This window comes from Oxyura jamaicensis, chromosome 9, assembly GCF_011077185.1.
Source record: "Oxyura jamaicensis isolate SHBP4307 breed ruddy duck chromosome 9, BPBGC_Ojam_1.0, whole genome shotgun sequence".
Classification (NCBI taxonomy): Eukaryota; Metazoa; Chordata; class Aves; order Anseriformes; family Anatidae; genus Oxyura; species Oxyura jamaicensis.
In genome coordinates, this window is record NC_048901.1 from 20,257,533 (window position 1) to 20,279,272 (window position 21,740).

A 21,740-nucleotide genomic window follows, 5' to 3' on the forward strand; every position below is an offset into this window, starting at 1 on the left:
CAGCAGAGATTTCTGCCAGTTCTGGTATAGGCTAGGAGGGGATGATTCCTGTCTCCAGATCTGATGCCTCATCTGTCAAATGCCTTTGTAAGGCATTTATGGGGCACGTTCAACAACAGAGCATGATGGGTCCACTTTGGCTGCTGTCAAACGGCCAGCGTAAGGAACCTCGTTCAGAGTAAAATACATGATCATCAAGTTCCCTTGCTGCATCCTAGCTTCTGGACCATCCCCTTAAACCTCCAAACCATGCAAATGTATGGTCCAGTAGGCCAACACTGGGGAACCTGTGAGCTGGACCACCACTTGCTCCTCAGAGATCTCTCTGGGCTACTGAACTGAAGGATTTCACCAAAATCAGGAAACAGACCTTTTTCTGAAGACCAGCCCCACAGAACTCATATTCAAAAGAGTTATTCGTGACAATGCAATTGTCCAGCTTCAAGGCAGCCTATTTCCCTGTGAGAGAACAAATTCCTCTCTCCTGCCACTGCACTTAAATCAATGCTGAATGTAACCCAGGGGTTCAGCCTTGCTATATGCAGATTCAGGAAGACCGTTATATGCGGTCTTCAGTGTTTAGAAAGGTTTTACTTCACAGCTCTAAGGGCGAAAGCTTTTTTTTTTGGTTGAAATCAAAGTTTAAATTCTGAAGGAAAAAGGGATCATCAAAGAACTGGCAAAGAATTTAACAACTAGGTGCCAGCTGAAGTGCCAGCATGATTTATCAGCAGGTTCTTCTCTAATCTGATCTGAGATAATAGGAGAAGGTGTTGAAAGCAGAATCAAACTAGATACAGAACAAAAAGCATAAGTAATAGGGTTCACAAGATCATGCACATAAGGAAATTTACGTTATCTAGTAGGCAGGCCACTCTCCCTAAGAAGGTTTCCTCAGCCATATGGGGAAAACAACAGACAAAACCAGAAGATTTTCAAAGATAAATGATCTTACATTTATCCTTTTATATATATTTTTTCATGTAAGCTTCTCCATTTGAAGATACACGGTTTCCTTGCTGCAAGACCCAACAAAATACTTAGCTGTAGGAGCTGGCAGGGCCATGGACAAAGGTCTCCTGGCAAAGATTAACCCTCAAGTATGCAGAAAGCTGGACTTGCTTGTGACTGAAGAGGAAGAACATTCCTGACAGCTCACAAGTTTAAGAGTAGTTTCTTTCTGACTACAGCACTAAACTGTCTATCTGCATAGTGATTCATTAGAAGCATTTTACAGTAAATGCTTCCAAAATAAAAAACAGACATTTTAACAAAAGTCTCAGGAAAATACTTAACTGACAAAGATAATGATTTTCTAAAAGCTTTTCCCTAGCAGTGTTTTCTTTTTATTGAGGCAATGATTAAAGTGAGCCTGCCTGAGTTACAACGTGCTTCCATTGCACAACCCAGTCGTGTTAATCAGCTTGAACACCTAAAAACACAATAGGAGCAGTATAAATCCACTTGATATAGCAAAGTTCATTTCAGGTGTTTGTCCACTGGATAAATGTCCATTAAGTGATTACCTGAACGTATTTCACTGTTTGAGCTCTGCTTTTCTTTTTTCCATGGCAAATTATTTTGATCTTCTTAAGGCAGTCTCATAGCAATCAGCTTGGTGCAGACAAATTCCCATTCATGCTGATATCAGCCCCCCAATCAGATATAGGGCTTTGCCTTTGTAAGCTTTCTGGTGAGTAGAAGAGGCCATTAATTGGCCCTAAGTGCTCTGTGGTGCAATGTGGCTGCTCAGAGGAAAATTCCTGCAAACTTGTATCTGATGTCAGTGCTCAAATCTCATTTTCCAGTAAGCATCCCACCCGAGAGGCTGTGAAAGACCTGCACGGCCCCATAGGGACTGGGACAGCCATATGCTGCAGGGCCACCAGGAGGTACATTGCAGGCCCATGTGTGACAGTTGTGCTGGCACGACGTGGCACCAAGATTAACAGGCTCATCCCTCAGCTGGTCCTGGGGCTGGCTGGAGTATTCTCTGCTCCACTGCACAGTGGAGATAAATCATAATTCCCTAAATTACTTGGTGCTGAAGCCAGCACTGGAAAATGAGGCTTCCAATCTTTAGGCTGTGCTATGGTTTGTTTTAAAAAGGGATTGAGTGTCTAACAAACAGGTAAAATTGCTGCCAGATGCAAGTACATTAGCCTTTTCCAGCTGCTTTACTGCTGCCATTCAAAATAGTTTGCTATAAATATGATTCCTTTGAGCTCTATTCTGACAAGTGCAGAGCACTATCTGAGAAGGGCCGCTGGTTTTCCATCCCCACTGAACTCAGTAGGAGTTGTGATTGCTCAGCATATCGCTGAAAAAAGTCCTCTGAAATTACCTTAAATCACACAATTATCCCCTCACCTCTCGCTCCGTCTCTGGCAGTCATGGAAGGAGGAATAAGTTTCTCCACAGGCAGTTCTGCTGCGGTCAAGTTCTCAGCCTGGTGGTTGTGAACAAATGTCAAAAGCAGTGCGTTCCCCACTTTGGGGACCACTGATGCTCCCGGCAGCAGTCCAGCTTAGCCAGGGCAGCAGGACCAGGGTAAAACATGAGAAAGAGCCAAAACCTTATTTACACCAGAATTCCATATCCACTTTTCATATAGCTTAAAATGCCTTCATCTCTTTCCTTTGCCCCCTTCTGCATGTTTCTGCCCAATGCCCATTGCCCTAAACAGTAGAGAGTCATTGTGCCACAGCATCCAGAATACATTCTGGCAGCTTTTATGAGTCCAATAGTGCACATTGTATGGCCCTCACTAAAGCTTAGCAAGTTACTCGTTGTTTAAAATCTATTTATGGCTGAAGAAAAATGCATTTATTATGTATCTTTCCCTTGTACAATCTGTACCCGTAGTTAAGCGCATTAAACCGGCGCTAAACGTATGGAGGTCTGTTAAACAATAACACGAGGTTAAAGGCTGAGTGCTTATGCTTAACAAACCATTCTGAAAGACGCTCATCATTAAAGCTATTTACAATTACACTTTTCATTACTAATGGAAAAACTAAGAAGAAAAATACCTGTGCCTCCCACCTTGTCACTATGAAGTCAGCAGAAGCAGATGAAAATCAAAATTCCCTTTGAATTTGAGCACAATTAACAGTTTACAGTGCAGATCAAGTCACCTTTCCTTTTGCACAGGAACTGCTTGAGAAGAGCCTCGTGGATTTGATTCCGCATCTTGTACCAGTTTGAAGCCACTGCCAGCTCCCCTAATTGAGAGTTGGGCTGCTATGTACTGGGGGAGGGCTCCTAGCAGCAACATGCCAATGTCCTTTGCAGACAATTCATAAAGAATGGCTTTGAAACCCAAATCTGGATCTGAATTTTGCTCAAATGCAGCTGAAGCTAGGATCCCACTTTGAGGTTATGTCCCTTGGAATATAACCGAAGTGCCTGATTTGTAAACACTCCTCTCTGGCCCCAGTGACTGTGCTCAGCAGCTCTTGAAAATCAGGCCACGGTGTTTTTTTGCACCCCATAACAACATATAACACAAGTCAATCACTCACTGGTTTTTGTTTTTTTCTTCTTCTTTTTTCCTCATGAGCAAAAGCTAGATTTTCTCTTCTTGCTGTACATGTAACAAACTGATGCACCAGCATTACCCTACATAAATAAACAACCATTATAAAGAGTATTTAAGATGCCTTAAACCCTTATGCGAGATAAAGAAAATAATTGTGGTGAGTCTGCTATGCTATGTACTACGTCCTGAAGAGCTCCCACTCATAATGGTGCCAACAATGTGCTGAGTGGAGAAAGCATTTGCACGGGTGTTTTTGGCTTTGTGGTGTTTGAATATTTTTAACTTTTCTATGTTTTCTCCTAGGAGTCTTTCTTTGCTCAAGCTATGGAACTAGAAAGCAACTTTGACTTTCAAAAAAATGTCTTAAGTACGAGTGGCCAGAATGAAACCTCCCAGAAAATACATGCTAGCAAGGAGGCAAATGTAGCGGCAAACAAATTGAACGATATTCCAGAAGCACCACAAGAGGTCAAAAAGCACCTTCGAGATGTAGCAGTAGAAAATACAGAGAGAATAAAAACGGCAGAGAAAAAGAAGGAAAACCGAAGTAATGATGCAGACAGAGCAAGCTGTAAACGAAAATCAGAAACCAATGAAAAACTCGCTGAGAAGAAAGGAGCAGCAATGTTAGAGCCTGGCAATGGGCTAATCCCAGCTCCTCTGTCTCACATTCCTCTGCAAAGCCTGCTGGACATCGAATCAAAGTTGGTCTACATTGACAAGGAGGATATTTCCTTTGAGTTTGCGGAGGCGGTGGTGCCTGCAGGCCGCCGATCAGCGCGCCGTGGCCGTGCCACCACCGCTATGAGCGCACCGAGCATGCCGCGGGTCGACAAGCAGCTGCAGGTGGCCCTCCGGGATGCCAGCACTCGCTACGGGCAGAAGAACTACGCGGTGGCAGCAGCTCAGTTCGCCACGGCACTGGAGGTACGAGGTGCTAGGGAGATCACAAAGTAAATGAGAGGCTGTAATCACACTGACTGGGTGTAATTGTATAAAAAAGGAACAGGGCGCACAAGCCTGGAATGAGCATGGTTTAATACAAATCCTGGGACGTGATTTCATGTGAAATCTGGCAATTAAGATCTGCAAGTAAATCACAGCAGGTGAGGAGGAGGCACTGGACTGAACCAAAAAAATATCTCAGGTGATTTTTTTTTTAATGTAGGCCTTCAACTCTAGTTACACTTTATGAAGGAAATTTAAAACCTATAGGGAAAAAGAAAAAAAGAAAAAAAGAAAAAAAAAAGTACTGGATGAAATGTTTAACCCTTAGTTTAAAGAAAAGGTCTGGTTTTGCTCCTTATCCCCTACAGCAGTTCCATCATCCATTTGCCTCTTTTTCCCTAAAGCCAGTAGATGGCCACTAGATCTGTACAGAAATCCTTTTATTTCTACATGAGGAAGGACCAGTCCAGCAGTGAGCAACCCCTCTGGACACAGCCAGCTTTTTCTTCTGCAGCTGAGAGCTAAAACCTGTGGGTTTTTTTTCATAGACAGAAGGATCTCTTGGCTGCCAGAGACACTACAGAAATAATATGACCTTGGCCATGGTCTTTGAAACTAGATCAAAGATTTTCATGACTTTCTATCTTTAAGTGCTCTAACTCAAGCTGTCCTAAATTGATCTGTCCTTCAATAAGTGATGTTTCTATGTTTGCAAAAGCAGAGCCCTTTCCAATTTCAGGCTGAGCCTTCAGAAAGGAGGCATCTGAAAACCTTTGACACTTTCAAAAATCTTAGCCAGCCTTGAATTTTATCAGTATAATGCGAGAAGAAAAGAATAAAAGAAGGAGTTCCCAGGACTCTGGCAAGGTTGCAATTAATTCTTTGAGGGGAGGAGGGAAAGGAGGTGCAGGAACCCCCGACAGGTGGGTCACAGTTGCATCCACCAGCCTCCTGTTTCCTGGAAGCCAGAGTGAGCAGCATTTACAGTAAAACTGATTGTCCAAAGTTGTATCATTATTCCCAGATTTCTCTAGTGCTGCTAATCTCAGTTAATTATATTGGAAATCCCTTGCATTATGACCATGTAATTCATAATGTGCCAGGAGAAGTCATGGTTCATAATAATCGCATAATGGGCAAGGACTTAGATGTAATCAGATTTTAGTTACCCTGTCGTGTTTCCATAATGCTGCTATAAAACTGACATAATCACAAAAAAGCACCAGTTATTTAAACTTTATCAGATTGACGTTCAGTATCTTTCTCTCTCTCCCTCTCTTTTTTAAACAATGTAAGATTACAAAAATTGGATTACAATTGCTGGGAACAGACTATGATAAACTGTTTGCTTGTGTGCAGAATGAAATTTAACAGTGGCATCAGACTCTCAATTTTTAGTAAAGTGAAACCTGTTAAATAGTAGCACTCTGCAGCCAAAGGCTGCTTTCAAAGAGGTAGCATTAGAGCATTTTGAAAACCGTATCTCCAAGAGCATAGCTGTCTTATAAACCTTGAAAGATGCTCTGTATCTTCACAATTAACCCAGTCACTAACATTTACTGTGTGGATGAGGGCTTGACTTTTTCCATGATACATGATGCAAAAAATCACTCTTTATTAGCTGTAAGGATTTTAGAGGCCAGTGTCTCTTTACTTTAAAAAAGTGAAAAATAGAGAGAGAGAGACACTTTAGACACTTCACAGGAATACGGTTGGTGATTAGAACAGAGGACCTGCAAGCTGCCCTTTCAGGGTTCTCCCTAATATTTTATCTCCACTGTGACCCCACTCACTTCAGCAATGCACTTGACATCCTGAAACATCCAGCTATACTTGTTTCAGAGCCATACTGCCAAACTTAACCCAAGAGTATTTGTAAAACATTCAAGGTTTATTCTTGACAAGTAAATATTCCTTTTTTTTTTTTTTCCTATAATACTGAAGACATTTTATTTTAAAACAATAAGTATTATAGCAGTGAGTGAGAAAAATTAGGAAGTGGCATCCTTTTTAGTTTAGGGTGGTGTTGTGGGTTTTTTTTGTTTTTTCCCCTTCATTCAGAAGTGATCTTTGATGGGGACAAAAACACTTTTCACTTGAGAGGAAAGAAGTATTTGTCTGCTTCGAAGGGGAAACGGAAAGGCCAACTAAGAGACATCCTGGTGAAAGAATAAGCAGAGATTAAATAATTCCTTCCTGGGACTGTGGACAGAGTGACTGGGAAATCAAAGAATTGTAGGGCGGAGGCTTCTCAAACAGTCTCATAATCCAACCCTCCCCAGAAGAAAAGCAAGCTCAGAACATCTCTGAAAGACATTTCTGTTCTCTGTTTCTAAAAATATCCAGTGAGAGGGACTTCACATCTATTTTAGCAAGCTGATAGAAAGTTTTTTCCAAATCTCCCATACTGCTAAATAGCTGATAACTTTTTGTATCCTTATTTGTCATGAAAAGCAATTAACCACCCTATTCTCTCCGTACTTGCAACCTCTTAGCAAATCTATTTTCAGTTTCCTCTAAATTAAATAGATTCAGTCCTCTTATTTTTTTCTCCCAGGTCATGTTTTCTAAACCTCTATATCATTTTTGTTGCTTTTCTCTGCATTGGCTCCAATTCATCTATTTGTTCAGATATAGACAAATTGGAGATGATGCAGAGAAAACCAGAAAACTTAAACTGCTGAGATTGAAACTGTGCTTGTTTTACCCACGGCTCCTTGATGAAATACACAAAAATTCCTCTGCATTTCATGTGGGTGAGAAGTGCAGTTTGTAACAAGCTCAAAGGTCAGGAAATTCAAAGTTATAGTTCCTAGTGCAAAATGTTTACAGGTATTTTTCACATTTAAGGAACTCAAGGTTTTAGTCTGACATTACATTTTGAGTTAGAAACCCTGATCCAGAAAAGCATGTGTATGGCCTTACATTTCAATAGTATCACTAAAGCATGCTACCTTACTTACTGCAAATATCGTATGTTTCTTAACTCTTTTTTTAAGCTAAAATGTCTTTTTTAGTTCTACCTATATATTCATGAGGCATTATCATTCTTTAGATCATGTTGTTTTTCAGATATGCAAATAAAAGGCAGTTCTTAATGTCTAGCACTAGAATTGTTGGATTTCAGAAGGGAAAATTGAAATGCTTGTTTAATTTAGAGACTTTTATATGTTGGACAGCATGCTGCTGATTACCACAGACGTCAGGAAGGCAGTGTTATCAAGAGAAGAATTGGTGTCTTCTTACTATTTCTGCACTATTTAGCTACCATTAAATTAATCAGAAGGGACTTAGTGTTAGTCAGCTGCATTATAGTTGGCCTGGGAGAGTTAAAAATAATGCTCCCTTGGAGAACTCTCACCATTAGAGCTTAAGAATTAAATACTTTCTGTTGCTAGTGAGGAAAAGAACTGAAGAAATCGGGGCAATAGTCTTTGGTCTGCCACCTCTGAGCTCAGTAATGCAGTATATTATGCAGACTACATTGAGAAACACTGTAAATTTCCCTAAATTTTTGGCATCCATCTGTTGGAACATAGGAAAATAAGACTTGAACATCTGGACTGGGATATGAAGAGTATGAGAAATGACTCTCTAGCTTAAAACCTCAATGGAAACCATATACATATATCTATAAAATCTCTAGCTAATTATTAACAGCTTAGCTAGGAAATAACATTAAACCTGTATAGGGATTGAAAGATCTTGTCTCATGCTAATCTCCTAATATCAGGGAGTATAAAAGACTTCAGAAATATCAGCCTGTTTAAAACCTGCACAAATTTAATTCCAGACCCTGTTGTTCTGCAAATAACCCTCCCCGGTGATTAAAAAATAAATGAGACAGGTTTGTGACTGCTGGGCCCAGAAAGCAGTCCGCAGTGCCTCAGCACACAGCGTTCGGTGCGGTGTCTCAGAGACACAAAGCGCATCCCACGTGTGAGGTGAAGGCCTCAAACAGCGTGTGGTTAATTCACAAGAGTGCTGTTGTGGAGCCTTCCACAAGCTGGAACGCCTCCATCTCCCACAGATGGCTACTGTGGGCACCGTTCCTATGGCAGTGAGCTAAACGTTAGTGACATCTTTTTTTGCTTACCTTGAGTTTTCAGATTAACCTTTCCCGTGGCTCATTGCCTCGTGATTCACGGCTTGCAGAGAAGGCTGTGTCAAGACCACACTCCCTCTTCCAGGCAACAATATCTGCAAAAAGCAAATATTTTGAAAGAGGCCATGGCATCCGTGCCTTGTCAGCATACTTACATACCAGTGAAGAGTTAGACAGTATGGTTCAACTGAGTCTTCTATCAATGTCTCAATATGAGTAGCAAAAGATAAGTGTTTTCTCTATAAATACCTACATGACAAGATGTTCACCTCAAGCAGTGAATAGAAAAGCTCAGGTGGCTTTCTTAGAGGCCCTGCTGAAGTTCAGGGTTCACGACATCATCAGGATATTTGGATGTGTTCCCCACGGAGACCATTGCATCAGTGCTAGGTGCTCCAGAACGACTGCGGTGCAGCCAAATTTCTGCCCTCCCCACCCCAGTTTCCTCTTTCAGGTGGGTCTTAGCATCCAAGAAGCAATCCCTTGCTTTAAGGAGCATGAGGACTAAAATTACTGGTCATCCGCTGAGATGAAAAAAAAAAGGGGGGGGAGAAAATGTGACTTTCGTTAGTTTTCCTTACCCTCTTTCACCAAGACAAACTGTACAAGGACTAGACATATTTTAACACCATGAAACCTGAGTCCTCAAGGGATAACGTGTGAAAGGCTACATTTTTTTTTTTTTAGCACCAGATTTCTAGAGCTAAAAATCAGACTCATAAATTATCTGCCTTTATCATCAGCATGAGTCCTCTAGAAACTTCTTCCTGAGAATACGCTAGGTCTTGAGAACAACAAAGATGACAGTCAGTGATCCCCCAAAGCCTGAGCATGAGATGCTGACTTTACTCTACAGAAATATTCTTTTAACCTCTGATAACAAAGTAGGTTCCTAAATACAGCCTACTCATTTAACTTACTTAAAAAAAAAATAAAATTAAAAACGCCTGATAATCAGCAGTTTTTCTCTCCCTGTAGTGCCATCACTATATTTTTAGGCTGCAAAGCCAAGAAATTGATTTTTTTTCCTACTGATACTTATTGTCTTTTATGGCTGCAGAAGATTTTAGACCAGGAATGTGAAGCTTACAGATGGCTCAAATCTGGCTTGTGGGATAGAGTGGGAATCTGTTATAATGATCCATTTGGACACACTCCCATCTTTTGATCACTGAATTTGAATCCATTAATCTTCTAGACATTTCCAGCATGCCCATCACCATGAAATAAAGCTGAGGAACAGCACAGCTATTTGTCTATAAGGATTCATGCCCCCATTCTTCTTGCTTGAACTGCTGTTACATATCTGGCTTATAAAGTGTAGGGGTTTTGTATTTGTTTGTTTTTTTTCCCCAAAGGAATACAACATGCTGACCACAAAACAATGTTCCCTCACTCACGTGTGTCTATGAGAACAAAATTCCTACTTCAGAAAGGACAGACCATATTTCCCAATCATTCTGGTGCCAAAAGAGATCAGTCAATTTCTAATTAACTTTAATCGGCTTCCTCACATGCTATTAAATTATTTACCTGGAGGTGATGGGTGCTCAAAAGCGCTAAATATTTTCTTCGTACTTTGTAAACATTGAGCAGTATAACCGTTGATTAAAAATAATAATCACCCACCACTTGTCACTTACGATCAAAAGCCTCATTGACCTAAACACGTGCAAACCTCATGTATTACAATCACTGCAAAACACAGACAAGGCCCATGTAATACATCTCTCAGTAAGTAAAGAAGAAGAAAAAAAAAAAGAGAGAGAGAGAGAGGAAAAAAAAGTCTTGGGACAGCCTTAGAGGAGGCACTAGCCCATCTTCAGAGATGTGGGCTTAGTGTTTTGCTCAGCCACCACCACCATACGTGGCTTTGGGAACCACACTTCTGGCTGGAGACTAAAAGGTCTTCTGTGAAAACTGGATGGCTGAAAATCTTGAGGTGTCTGAACCCTGCAGCTCCCCACGTGTATCACAGGCACTGAGATACCCAATAATAGGCCAACACAAAAGTGCGATCCTACCTCACACCTCTCAACATAAGGCAGTGCCTTAGACCCTGGCTGGAAAAGGAGTTCCTGTTGTATTCTGGGCCCTGAGAAATTGAAGGCATTTATCCTCCCAGCTGCCATCTGCTCCTGGAAGGTATCTTACAGGAACAGGGAGGGCAGAGCGATTCGTGTTTAATTTGTAGCTCTGGGTGCTTCCCGGCTGGAGCCGACAGGGCGAAAAACACAATGACAATTGGCTTAATTTATAGGGAGAAGATTAGGCAGGTGAGGAGATGGTCCAAACACCAAAGGCAGCTAATGCAGGCAAGCGGTGGTCACAGAAGGTGTGCTATTAAAGTGTTTTCTATCCAAAGTGTCTTTTAATCATACTGCTGCACGCCTACCTAGGCTCTGCAGAGGAGAGACAAAGATGCAGGCTGAAGTGGGCACCGAATTGGAAAGTGTTCACGGACTGATTTGAGAGTAACTTTATCCATGAGGACAGTTTAGAGAAAATGTGTTATTAAAGTACTTTATTTCCATTTAGAGATTCACACAGGCATACACAGACAGTAGGTGGTGACAGCTGCTACCAGAACCATTTGTTATCTTACTCCTGTTCAGCTTTTGACAGTGTAAAATGAATATAAATGCTGAAAAGCTTTACAGAGGTGAACCAAACAATAAAAAGTAGGGGGGAATGAATTCTGTTTAGGTTACTTTAGGGAAGAGCTTTATTTCTGTTTATTCCTGAGGCATGGATATGTGCCGTGTTTCTCACACTGACAATAATGCTTAGGAGATTTGTGCTGGAGTTTACCAAATCCACAGTCCTGAGGAGGGGGCAGAGGGGAGAGCTTGCAGCTAACTTTAATGTCATATCCAGAAATGGCATGAAATTAAGGTTTCAGCAAATGATTGTTTTTCCCTAATAATCCTGTCCATCAAGGCAGAGTGAGCCTTTCACATAGTTTGCCTTTATAAAAGTGCTGGTGAGATATCTCTGTGTTTGGACGTAGTGATAGCAAATCTCTTGGCATCAAAGGGATTAAATTAGTTGGCCTGAAATTATATTGCTTTTTCCAAGCAATCATGACAGCTCTCAAAATCTCGCTACAATATAGTCACATCACACCAGCTGACAGTTGCCACCAAAAAAAAAAAAAAATAATTTTGGCCAGCTCCTGTGAATGCTATCAAAAAAGACTGATGCTCCTGCTTCCAAGTCCAACAGACATCTTGAACTACACGCCTATCAAGAGGAGCTACTTGCATCAGTTTTGACTTTTGTCTGATTGTTCGGTTTTCACATGGAATATTTACACCATCTTAGTTTGGTTTGATTTCTGGGTGGACTTGCACTGAAGGACTGACAAATTTTGCATTACAAAAGCAATGTATAAAGAGACTTCAGTATATAGCACAGAATATAAACTTCCTTGGAAACTATTGTGGTATATTGATTCCACAATATACCTTTCATTAGAGAGCTTTGGGGTTTTGTTTTCCTTTTTCTCCTGTACTCCTCACCCTGGCAATACCGATAAGGGGGGCACTCCATAGCAGAGACCATTAACAGGAGGCACAGATCCATAGTGTGGCACACAGATCAAGGTGAAGTCAAATGAGTGACATTTTCCTAAAACCTTTGTTCCTGATTTAAATGCTATCAAATCAAATTATTTACAATATGAGAAAGACCCCTGAGTTTGTGCTGAGGGGAGGTAAAGCCTTTATCTGAAGCTGGGCCAATAAACAGGAACGACTTCGGCTTAGGAGTGCTGCAGGGAACATCGTTATCTTCTGTGGGAGGGAAAGATTCACGTCAAGTTTATTTTTATAAAGCAGCATCTACCTAGGAGTGAGCACAAACTAAAATGCTATGTCCTCTGAATTTTGTGCACACTTGAAGTCTCAATTTTGCAATTAGGTTTGGGCTTCTTTAGTGTTCTGCCCCACATGGTCACCAAATCCCTTTCACGCACCTGAGATTACTGTGGAGACACCCGAAATGCAGGCTGGTTATAGCTGAAGAAGGAATTTAAGCCTAGACATAGAGAGGGCTCCAGATAAACCCAGCAGAGATGTGGGGAGAGCAGGCTGAGTCCCACCACGAGGCCTGTGGAGTTCATCTGGTGCTGCTCACCAGACTCACTCTTTTCTGGCAGACAGTGTTTTCTGAATAGAAATAAGCATCATTTCTCGAATCTTGGCATATCCGAGGTATATCTGGCTCTCTGCCAGTACTGTGTAACCAATAATATCCCCTAGATAGCAAATATGCCCTGCGCACACATTACTGTTACAAAATCTAGTGCTAACTCTGCATAAAGCAGCTAATATGCCAGAAGTATCATATGTACATATTATTTGAAAAATCCATTGCAGAGCACATTGCAGAAGCTTAGTAAATTTAGTTCTTACCTGACATCTACACTCAGATTTAGTAGTGAATTATATTTTTTCAGTATGTTTTTAGAGAGTTATTTACACAAATCTCATTAACAATAAAGACAGAGGTTTTATATACAATTCCTGCTCTGCTGACTGAAATTACATACCAAGATGTCAGTATGACTTTGAATAGAAGCCGGAAAGTTATGCTGCATGAAATCATATCTTTGAGAGCAAACCCTCTCTCCTTTTATTCCCCATGCTTAATTTTTTATTTTTCCCCCACGGAGACAAAACTATCATTCTCTGGTTCTTTGTTACGCTGGTTTTCTGCAGGATTTTTGATAGTGCTTAATAGTTGTAGGGACTGGAATACACAGCAGCATACAAAAAGTGGTTTGTTTTCAGCCTGATGTGGGGCTTGCAATCAGATTTCAAAAGTTATTTTCAGAAGTAGCCTTCCTTAGCAGACATTTTCTGGGATGCAGTTAATGTTCAACTTGCCAGGTGCCTGATGTGCAATGCAGTGACGTTACCAGGCTGAGTACTTGGATTGCTCTGGAGTGAAGGCATCTGGTTAGGACTGCTGGCTAGTCAGAAGAAAAGACTCTAATTAAATATTTCTTGCCTTTTCAGGTTTGTCCCTCTGATTAGCCACTCTAAAATCACTCCAGGGAAATCCACAAAGTTATCTCTAAAACAGAGAGACATGATTAAACAGTCCTCTGCTGAAAAAAAAAAAAAAGAGAAAAAAAATAAAAAAAAAAATAAAAAAAAAAATCAAGGCAATCAGCTCCAGCAAGGCCAGCAGGTTACTGCTACTGCTATATTCAAACTCGCCCTTAACCCTTTCATTCTGGCAGAAGAAAGCATGATTGATCTCAAAATTGCTGAAGAATGTCATTGAAACACACCATTTGACCAAATTTACTCATTTTCCCAGGCAGTTCCTGAGTTAAATTTGCTATCAGTTATGTATCTATATCCACACACAGAGATGTATTGGGCATCTAATTCTTTTGAGCAAACTGTATAGTTATTTATCAAGAATCTAATTCTTTAAGACAACCTATATTCCTAATTTGCATATACACCAAGCCCATAGCAGCAATTAGCAGACTGCTGCCTTTGCCAGTTTTGTACAGCTGAACTTTTCCCTTGCTTTCAGTGTCACAGCTCTGGCAGCAAGGCATCACTCGAGCTCTAGTCTTTATTTTTCCAAATAACACCCACACTAAAATGCCACCTTCTAGACCAGCATTTCCACCAGTCTTTCACCAAAGCCATGGTGGGTTTGGAGGAATCTTTTCCTCTCTTTCTTGTTAGCTAATGCCTGGGAGGTCTTTACTCATAAAATTTCTTTACTTGCTACTGCCAGAATTAAAGCCTTAATTCCACAGCAAGATCTATGCTAAGTTCACCGTGTCACAGACTTGTTTGGTGACCTTTGACAAAGGACTTTATCACAAGCATTTATATTTCAGCAACACAGCTATAGGCTCAAACACACTGAAAGAGAAACCTCCTTTATCAGTAAAAGTATAACATAACTAGTGTCAGTTCCCCAGTAACAAAAATAAAAATAAAAAAAAATTGCAGGTGGCACTTCCATTCCTAATGCCTCATTTAGGTAGACGGTAATTCTTTGAGTGGGATAACAGGGCAGCCTTCTAAAGTTTGCAGGCTTGGCATACACAAAGCCTCCACTTGTAACAAGGGCTCCTATGGAAACGGATGTATCCTTTGCCAGAATTTTTAAAATTCAATATTATTTCTGGAAAAAACATTCCTGTCTACTGACAGGGGTACTCTCAGGTAAACTAAGTCTGCAAGTGAAAAATACTGTTACATTTGCTAGCTATGGTAAAGGCTGTAAAATGGTACCGCTGCAGGTGTTCAACCCCAGACTGGCTTTAAAACTTCACATGTTTAATTTGTTTCCTTCAATTTCATGGCATCTATAACCTTTTAGACATTGGCAAGATTTCTGCAGACCCAAATGTGCACCAAAGTCTTAGTCAAAATGTACCCCCACATTTCCCAGCGTGGAATTAAAATCAAATTCAGTAACATAGCTCTGGGAAAAGAAACCCTCAATGGTAAAAAATTTAACTGCCTCTCCAAGCCTGCATCTATATTTGAATGTCCTTGTGACAAGACCTTCAGGTATTCAGGGGGTGAAATGGAGCCGCTTTTACCTTTTACTTAAAGCAAGAACTCCGAAAATACTAACAGCCCTTTTGATCTTCAAAGGTAGTGTTACTGGACCGCAGACTGCAGCAGGACAAAGAAAACTCAGTGCTGCTGGGTGAGACATGAAAATTGCAAACAAATCTCCTCCCTGCTCATTATGTCTGTGCATAGCACAGCCTTTCTTCCCTTGCTCTCAGTCCAATGGGTTTTCCCAAAATTACAGCAATCTCTAGCTGCAGTTTCCTTTGGATCCCTAGCAAATGGTCCTTTTTTCTCTTCCCCTTTGAAACTCAGATGCAAGTCTTTCTAGAAGTCTTCGCATCCCCATCTGTGGCGCCAGATCCCAGCTCCTTGTCTCTATCCCGCCTAGATCCTTCCCTGGAAGCTTCCCAGATGAGCTTTCTCAGGTGCTTCCAGGCACTGCCTTGGCCTCACCTCCCAGAGCCCTTCCTCTCATTCAGTATTCAGCAGCAGACAGGACAACACAAGGAAACAGGACAGGACAGCACTCTCTCCTGATGCATAGTCAAGTCCTTTTACCAACCGGTCAGCAAAATACAGTAAAGGCTGAAGAAACCAATACTAAAGTTATAATTTCCTAAAGTTATAGTTTCCCTCAGAACATGATGTTTGTCGGGCTGCACTGAGGTGCTTTGCCCAACAAAAAGCTTTCACAGCAGTGTCTATATCACCAGCAAAACCAGCGCCTTGTGCCACCACTGCCATTTAATTTATTGCACATCTCACTTATAGAAGACACTAGGGCTATCTTGTATATTCATGACCTTTCTGCCAAGTACAAAAGGAGACATTTCTGTGAAATTAGGATGAACCTTGCTTTTGGTGCATGCTGTTGTCGTTTGTACAGAACTAGTGTGGAGGAGCCCACCTCAAGCCCATAGATCAACAGCAGAAATGCTGCACTAAAAAATCCCTACAAGAGAATTTCTGATCTAAAACATAGACTGCTTAGATGGTCACAAAAAGAAGCAAAACCCCTTGAAATATCGCTCTGATTGTGTGAGATTGAACACTGAGTTATTTGTTTGAACTGTTACTCTGAGATCACTCTGAGGAGACCTGGCAGAACCCAGTCCTCACTGTAGTTAAAGGTATTTGCTAAATCCTTATTTGTTTAGATATGGTTTACAGAGACTTGTGTCTTGCCTTTTGTCAAAGATAACTGAGGGGTTACACAAGTCGAGACATAACTCCTCATATCATCAGGAAGAATCAAGGAAGCTCTGAATTGTGGCACTTTATACTGAAGGGATCCTTAAATGATTCTTTTCTTCTCACAATCCTTCAAGAACTTGAAAGTCAAGGGAGTAGCCTCAAAGCTCTAATTCCCATAAATTTAACAGAGGTCGCAGCATGGCCAATTCAGCTGAAAAGTGTTATTACAAAAAAACTTGATGATACTTTTATGTTCACTGATGTGAACATAATTCTCTGTGTCTTTTAGGCACATATAGCATGTCTTACCCATAGAGACACTTCAGCAGATATATATGGTACCATGAGCGAAGTTAAAAGTGATGAATTCTCTGATTTATAACTTCTACTGATAACAAGATGATAGAAAATCTTAAACGTATGGGTGTTATTATATACACTGTGTAACTTCACAGCAGAGAGGAGATGTGGGGGAAAAAAAAAGGTTATTTATCACACCTGAACTAGGGGGACACTTTGTTGAACGACCCTTGACTGAAAAGAATTGAGCTAATCTCTAACCAATGCACAAAATCCTAAAGATGGGGTTAGCTTTGTAGGTGCTAAGACTGGATGTGGGTCTGTAATCCTTTCTGCTTTGAAGGATTCCGTGCAGGAGGAAAGATGCATACGTAGATGAGTTTTTTTTCTTGATGGATTTAATCTTCTAAAGAGATCTCAACTGCTGAGTTGACCTTGCACCTCATAAAGATCAGCCACTGGATGTTAACTAAGAAGCGACAAGAAACTAATTAGTGTAACTAAACTTAGTGATGAGGAGCTAGACAAGCAGCCTATATCCTCCTCCTTCCATTTTAAAGCTTTGGTGACTGGCAGAAACGGAATCAAGTGCGAGTCCCTTGGTTATACACCATTTTTGAAGCAGAGGCTGCATTCATCCCCAGCAGCCTGCAGCTGCACACCAGTGCTGTCAGGGTCCTCAGCACCGGTCTGCATGTGACCGGAGAGATTAAGCACACAACCTAGCTAAATATGAATTTGTTAATCTTCATTAGAAATCTGCTTTTAAAGTTGATTTGCAGTGAAGTCACTTAGGCAGATGAAATCATTGCACATTAAACAATCCTGTTAGAGATGTTTATCCAAGCAAAGGACATTCAATTGCATTTTCATTAGTAGCACTGTATGGTTATTGTCCTTAAAGACAAAGCTCTTAGACTTAATCTATTTGTTTACAGTTGTATCTAATTGCTTACAGTTGAATTTTCTTAAGAACTGAAAGCTAATTTTTAGTACTCTTGGGCATTACAAAATCAGATTGCCTGACAATTAACAAAGCACAAGGATTTGAGGATGAAAGGTTGTCCTGCCAAGTGTGGTAGCTCTGCCAGTGCTGAATGTTCTCCAAAACTTTAAGGAGTTGTGGATTATCTAATTCTAATAATGCTCATTATTAAATAGACAGTGAATTTCTGATTAAATACTTTTCTGTGATGAACAACAGGTGATTTATCTATCAAGAAAAGTATCATATTTTTTTCTAAAAAATAGAAACTTTCTGCTAACTTCTATGTGGCTTGAGAAGATGGGAAAGATGTTTGATCTCATCCTTCTATAGTAGCTTTCTGGAAGAAGAAGACATCCATTTAAGGATGGGTGGAGATTCTTTGGGGCTTCTTTGACTTGCATCACTCTCTACTGTCTTAGCTGTAGGACTAAGGCAAAGTTCACCACTTGTTGTGCTGAAATAAGAAAATAGCTGTCTGAGACTCCTTCAGACGTAGTCTCAAGACAGCCACAGATTTTGGGAGCCTGAAGACAAGCCTTGGATTTTGAAAATAGGGAAAAATATAATCTCTTTCCTAACAGTGCTTTTTAGTTTTTAGCTTGTTATCTGCTCTTTTGACTATCCCTTCCGGGAAGATGACATTGCATTTTATTTTATGTTCATGTATATTTGTACCGATTGCTGTAGTGCTAACTGTAGTTAAGGTCAGGGTATATTTTACTTAGAAGTCAGTTTTCTCCATTTATCAGTTACAAAGTGCATTTCTATCTAACAAAAAGCATATTATAACTTTAGTAAACAACGCTTTTGTTTCTTGTAAAGCTTTGCAGTAAAGGTGTTGCTACAGGCAAACCCTTTGATTCATCTCCAGAAGATATTTCCAGCATTGCCAGTTTTATTGAGACAAAGCTTGTAACCTGCTACTTAAAACTGGGGAAGCCAGATCTTGCTCTGAATCATTCACACAGGTAAGAAAAAAGATTGATTGTATAGGCTGCTAAGACTGGAAAATAAAATAAAATAAAATAAACAAATGCTATGAATACATCTTGTGCAAGAAGAATCAGTCTAATAATCAGAATAGAGGAATCAGTGAACCACTACTTACACGTCGCTGATGCTTAGGACAGACTAATTCGCAGAATTTGAGGCATTAAGCTGCAATAGCCATGTATACGTTTACTGCTTTGATGATGCAGTAGGTAAGGATATGCAGATGAGTCACATAGATAGTTCAGGGCACCCTTAATATAGAAGCTGGACAAATATAAACATACCCTGCATTATGTGGCCATAATGATATTATGAGCTTTTGATCTTTTTAAAGGCAGATTAGGTCAGGGATGATTTAAAATTATTTTCATTAGATAATTCCTTCGTGAGCTCAGTTGTGATCGACATCAAAGCCCGCACCACACCAACACATAAAGAAGCCAGAAACAAAGCTTGCACATGGTGGAGCTGAAAGTCCCATTAATTTCAAATGAGTTAGGATTTTGCTGGGTTTGTGCTGCCTTTAATTAGCATTCAGGCATAACGGTAGTTTCTGTTAAGCGCATGCATGTCCTGGCAGCAGCATTTCATTACTGAGGTCTGTGTTCATTTCTTCCCTCGTACGAGATGTATTAGGATGGACACTGCAATTAGCACAGGGTGAGTTTTCTCACACAATCATCTCAAATGAATGTAAGTACAAAAGAGTAGTTACACCAAAAGAGGCTTATGCCTAATTCACAGGAGACAGTGGCAAAGAACAACGCGCTGGAATAGCAACGTGACACCACCGTGGCAGCAGGTTCGTACATCTACAAGCAAACAAAGCCATGGGAAGCCTGAGAATCCTGACATAGTGATGAGGTCTTCATCTCTCATCCGCACTCATCTCTACCCCTTTCCCAAGCACTTTTTGTCTACAAAGCCTACCTGGGGCCTATACACATCTTCAAACTAGCTCTAAGGTCCATTCTAGGTTGCTGTCCTTAATGCCCATGAGTGGCTGGAGCACATAAGGTGCGCTCCAGGGCACACCTATCAGGCACACAGCCCATACTCCTTTCAGGTGGAGTACTCTGTTAGGGGACCCAAAGCCTAGGAAGTGGGGAAAACTGAGAGATTCCTGTTAAAAACACACGCTCCTTTTACACACTAAAAACCAACCACATTTTTTCATGGCTTCTCAAAGACCATGCTAGGGAAAAAAAAATAAAAAAAAAGGAGAGAGACAAAGTTTGACTGGGCTGCTACTTCAGGATAAATGGTAATGATCTTTCTCTTTCCTTAACTGTGACTTCCAAGAATGCTAGAATGACAACAGGTAGTGATCACAGTACTATGGAAACTAAAACCTATTCTGACATGCTTTGGTTTCACTTGTCCTAAAAAAAAAAAAAAAACCTGAAGAAACCCTGGCCTACAGAAACCATGATCTACAGTGAAAATAAACGCAATCAGATGGGGATCACAGAAAAACCAAGGAGGGAATTTTTTTTCATTCTTCTTTTCTTACACATAATTATAACAATCTGTACTTAACATTTCGTTACATAGCACAAAGAAAAGGGGCAATCAGTAATGCCTATCTTCAATATAATTCATTTAATAACTTGCAGAATGGGAATAAATCTAATGACCATGTCTGTTACACTGTAAAATGCAGGAACTGATACACAGAGTATGCCAGTAAAAACTATTCTGAGATGTCATTTACATGAAGACAAAACCTGAAATATAATCAACAGCTATATTTTTCAAAAAGAATAAATAAGTTACTCTGAGCTCTCCTACTAAAAATAGCTCACTGCCATCAGTTAAATAGTGCATATAGGATTTTTATTCCCATTGAGTTTTTATGTCATCACTACATTTTAATGGTTTGCTGGTAATCCTTTGGTATTAATCATGAATCCAAATTAAAATATTCATTTCTGCATTTATTTGCATTTACTGAACTATTCTTTCTTTAATTTCATGTAAATTTCACAGCTCCTGCATTCATTTCTGAAGCTTTATTAACCAAAAAATCAGCTTTAATATTCTCATACATAGTTGTATCAAATATATATATAAATGGTTTTTGCTTGGAAGGAATCTTATGAAATACCACAAGTAACTAGAGGAAAATTCCAGCAGCACAGTTATAAAAACGTTCAAGAACAAGCATCTGCATGGGGATAGCTTTCCCATTCTTAAAAATAGGAAAGGCAGTACATTTTCTGTCATCAGCCAGATGATAGAATCATTCTGTAGAGATCCTGTTTGAGAAGCAAAGCCTCGGTTCACCTGAAAACTGGCAACTGTGGCCTCGGGTTTCTTAATATGAAAACGAGAGGCTGCCTTTAGCATTGCTGGCCCGATTGACAATACCACTTGGGTTCTAAATATTTGTCAGGTTGATATAAAATATTTATTCTTTGCAACCAAACTATTAAATGCACTTATCTGTCACAGCTCTGAAGAAACATGCTATGGGTCGACCTCACCAAACAACATCTGTCGTAACATACTTGACCACCACTTCTCATCATAAGGATGGCCATCAAAACAATTCCTAACTTGCAGTCTGAAGCTATAAAATGAATCACACAATATTTGTATGCCCCGTGGTCCTTTTGGCCCAGGCATTATGGCATACCAGGGTTCAATGATCTTAATAACCCCATATGGCTTGCTGAGAATTTAGATTTTCCCTTTGGTTGCAGAAGGCAATTTTCAATTATAGCAGATGGCGAAACAGTGAAGGTCTGAGAAGTCAAGAACTGACTAAGAAACCTCAGATTAGCACTTAGGCTTTATATTGCTCAGCCTAATGCCAGTGGTTGAATTTTTGCCCCAAATGAGAGTAATCTTGAAGCAGAGCATAGCATTTCAGCAGGGCAGTCCCTCATTTATGTCTGCTCTTCAGAGGTCCAGGCCCAACAGAGGAATCCATAAAGCTGCAGTTGCATGTGGAAAAACAACCTGCAGTGCATCACGTACACAGCTCAGCAACTGTTAAGATTCAATTTTCTTCAAAATTGGAGAGAGCAATGCTGAACTCCAAGACAATTGAAGACGGAGAATCCTTCAAAACATGATATACATGACTTTCTCGATGAGACTCTATAT

The 21,740-nt window shown here is 40.3% G+C and overlaps 1 protein-coding gene across 1 annotated transcript in view; it reads left to right on the top strand.

Moving 5' to 3' along the window:
* The first annotated feature begins 1,064 nt into the window (after positions 1–1,064).
* SPATA16 (spermatogenesis associated 16) overlaps positions 1,065–21,740 on the top strand; it is a 79,289-nt gene continuing 58,613 nt past the window's right edge. The window contains exons 1-3 of the mRNA XM_035334792.1: positions 1,065–1,100; positions 3,845–4,468; positions 18,459–18,604. Of these exons, the coding sequence (XP_035190683.1) occupies positions 1,065–1,100; positions 3,845–4,468; positions 18,459–18,604 (806 nt within the window). The remainder of the gene's footprint in view (positions 1,101–3,844; positions 4,469–18,458; positions 18,605–21,740) is intronic.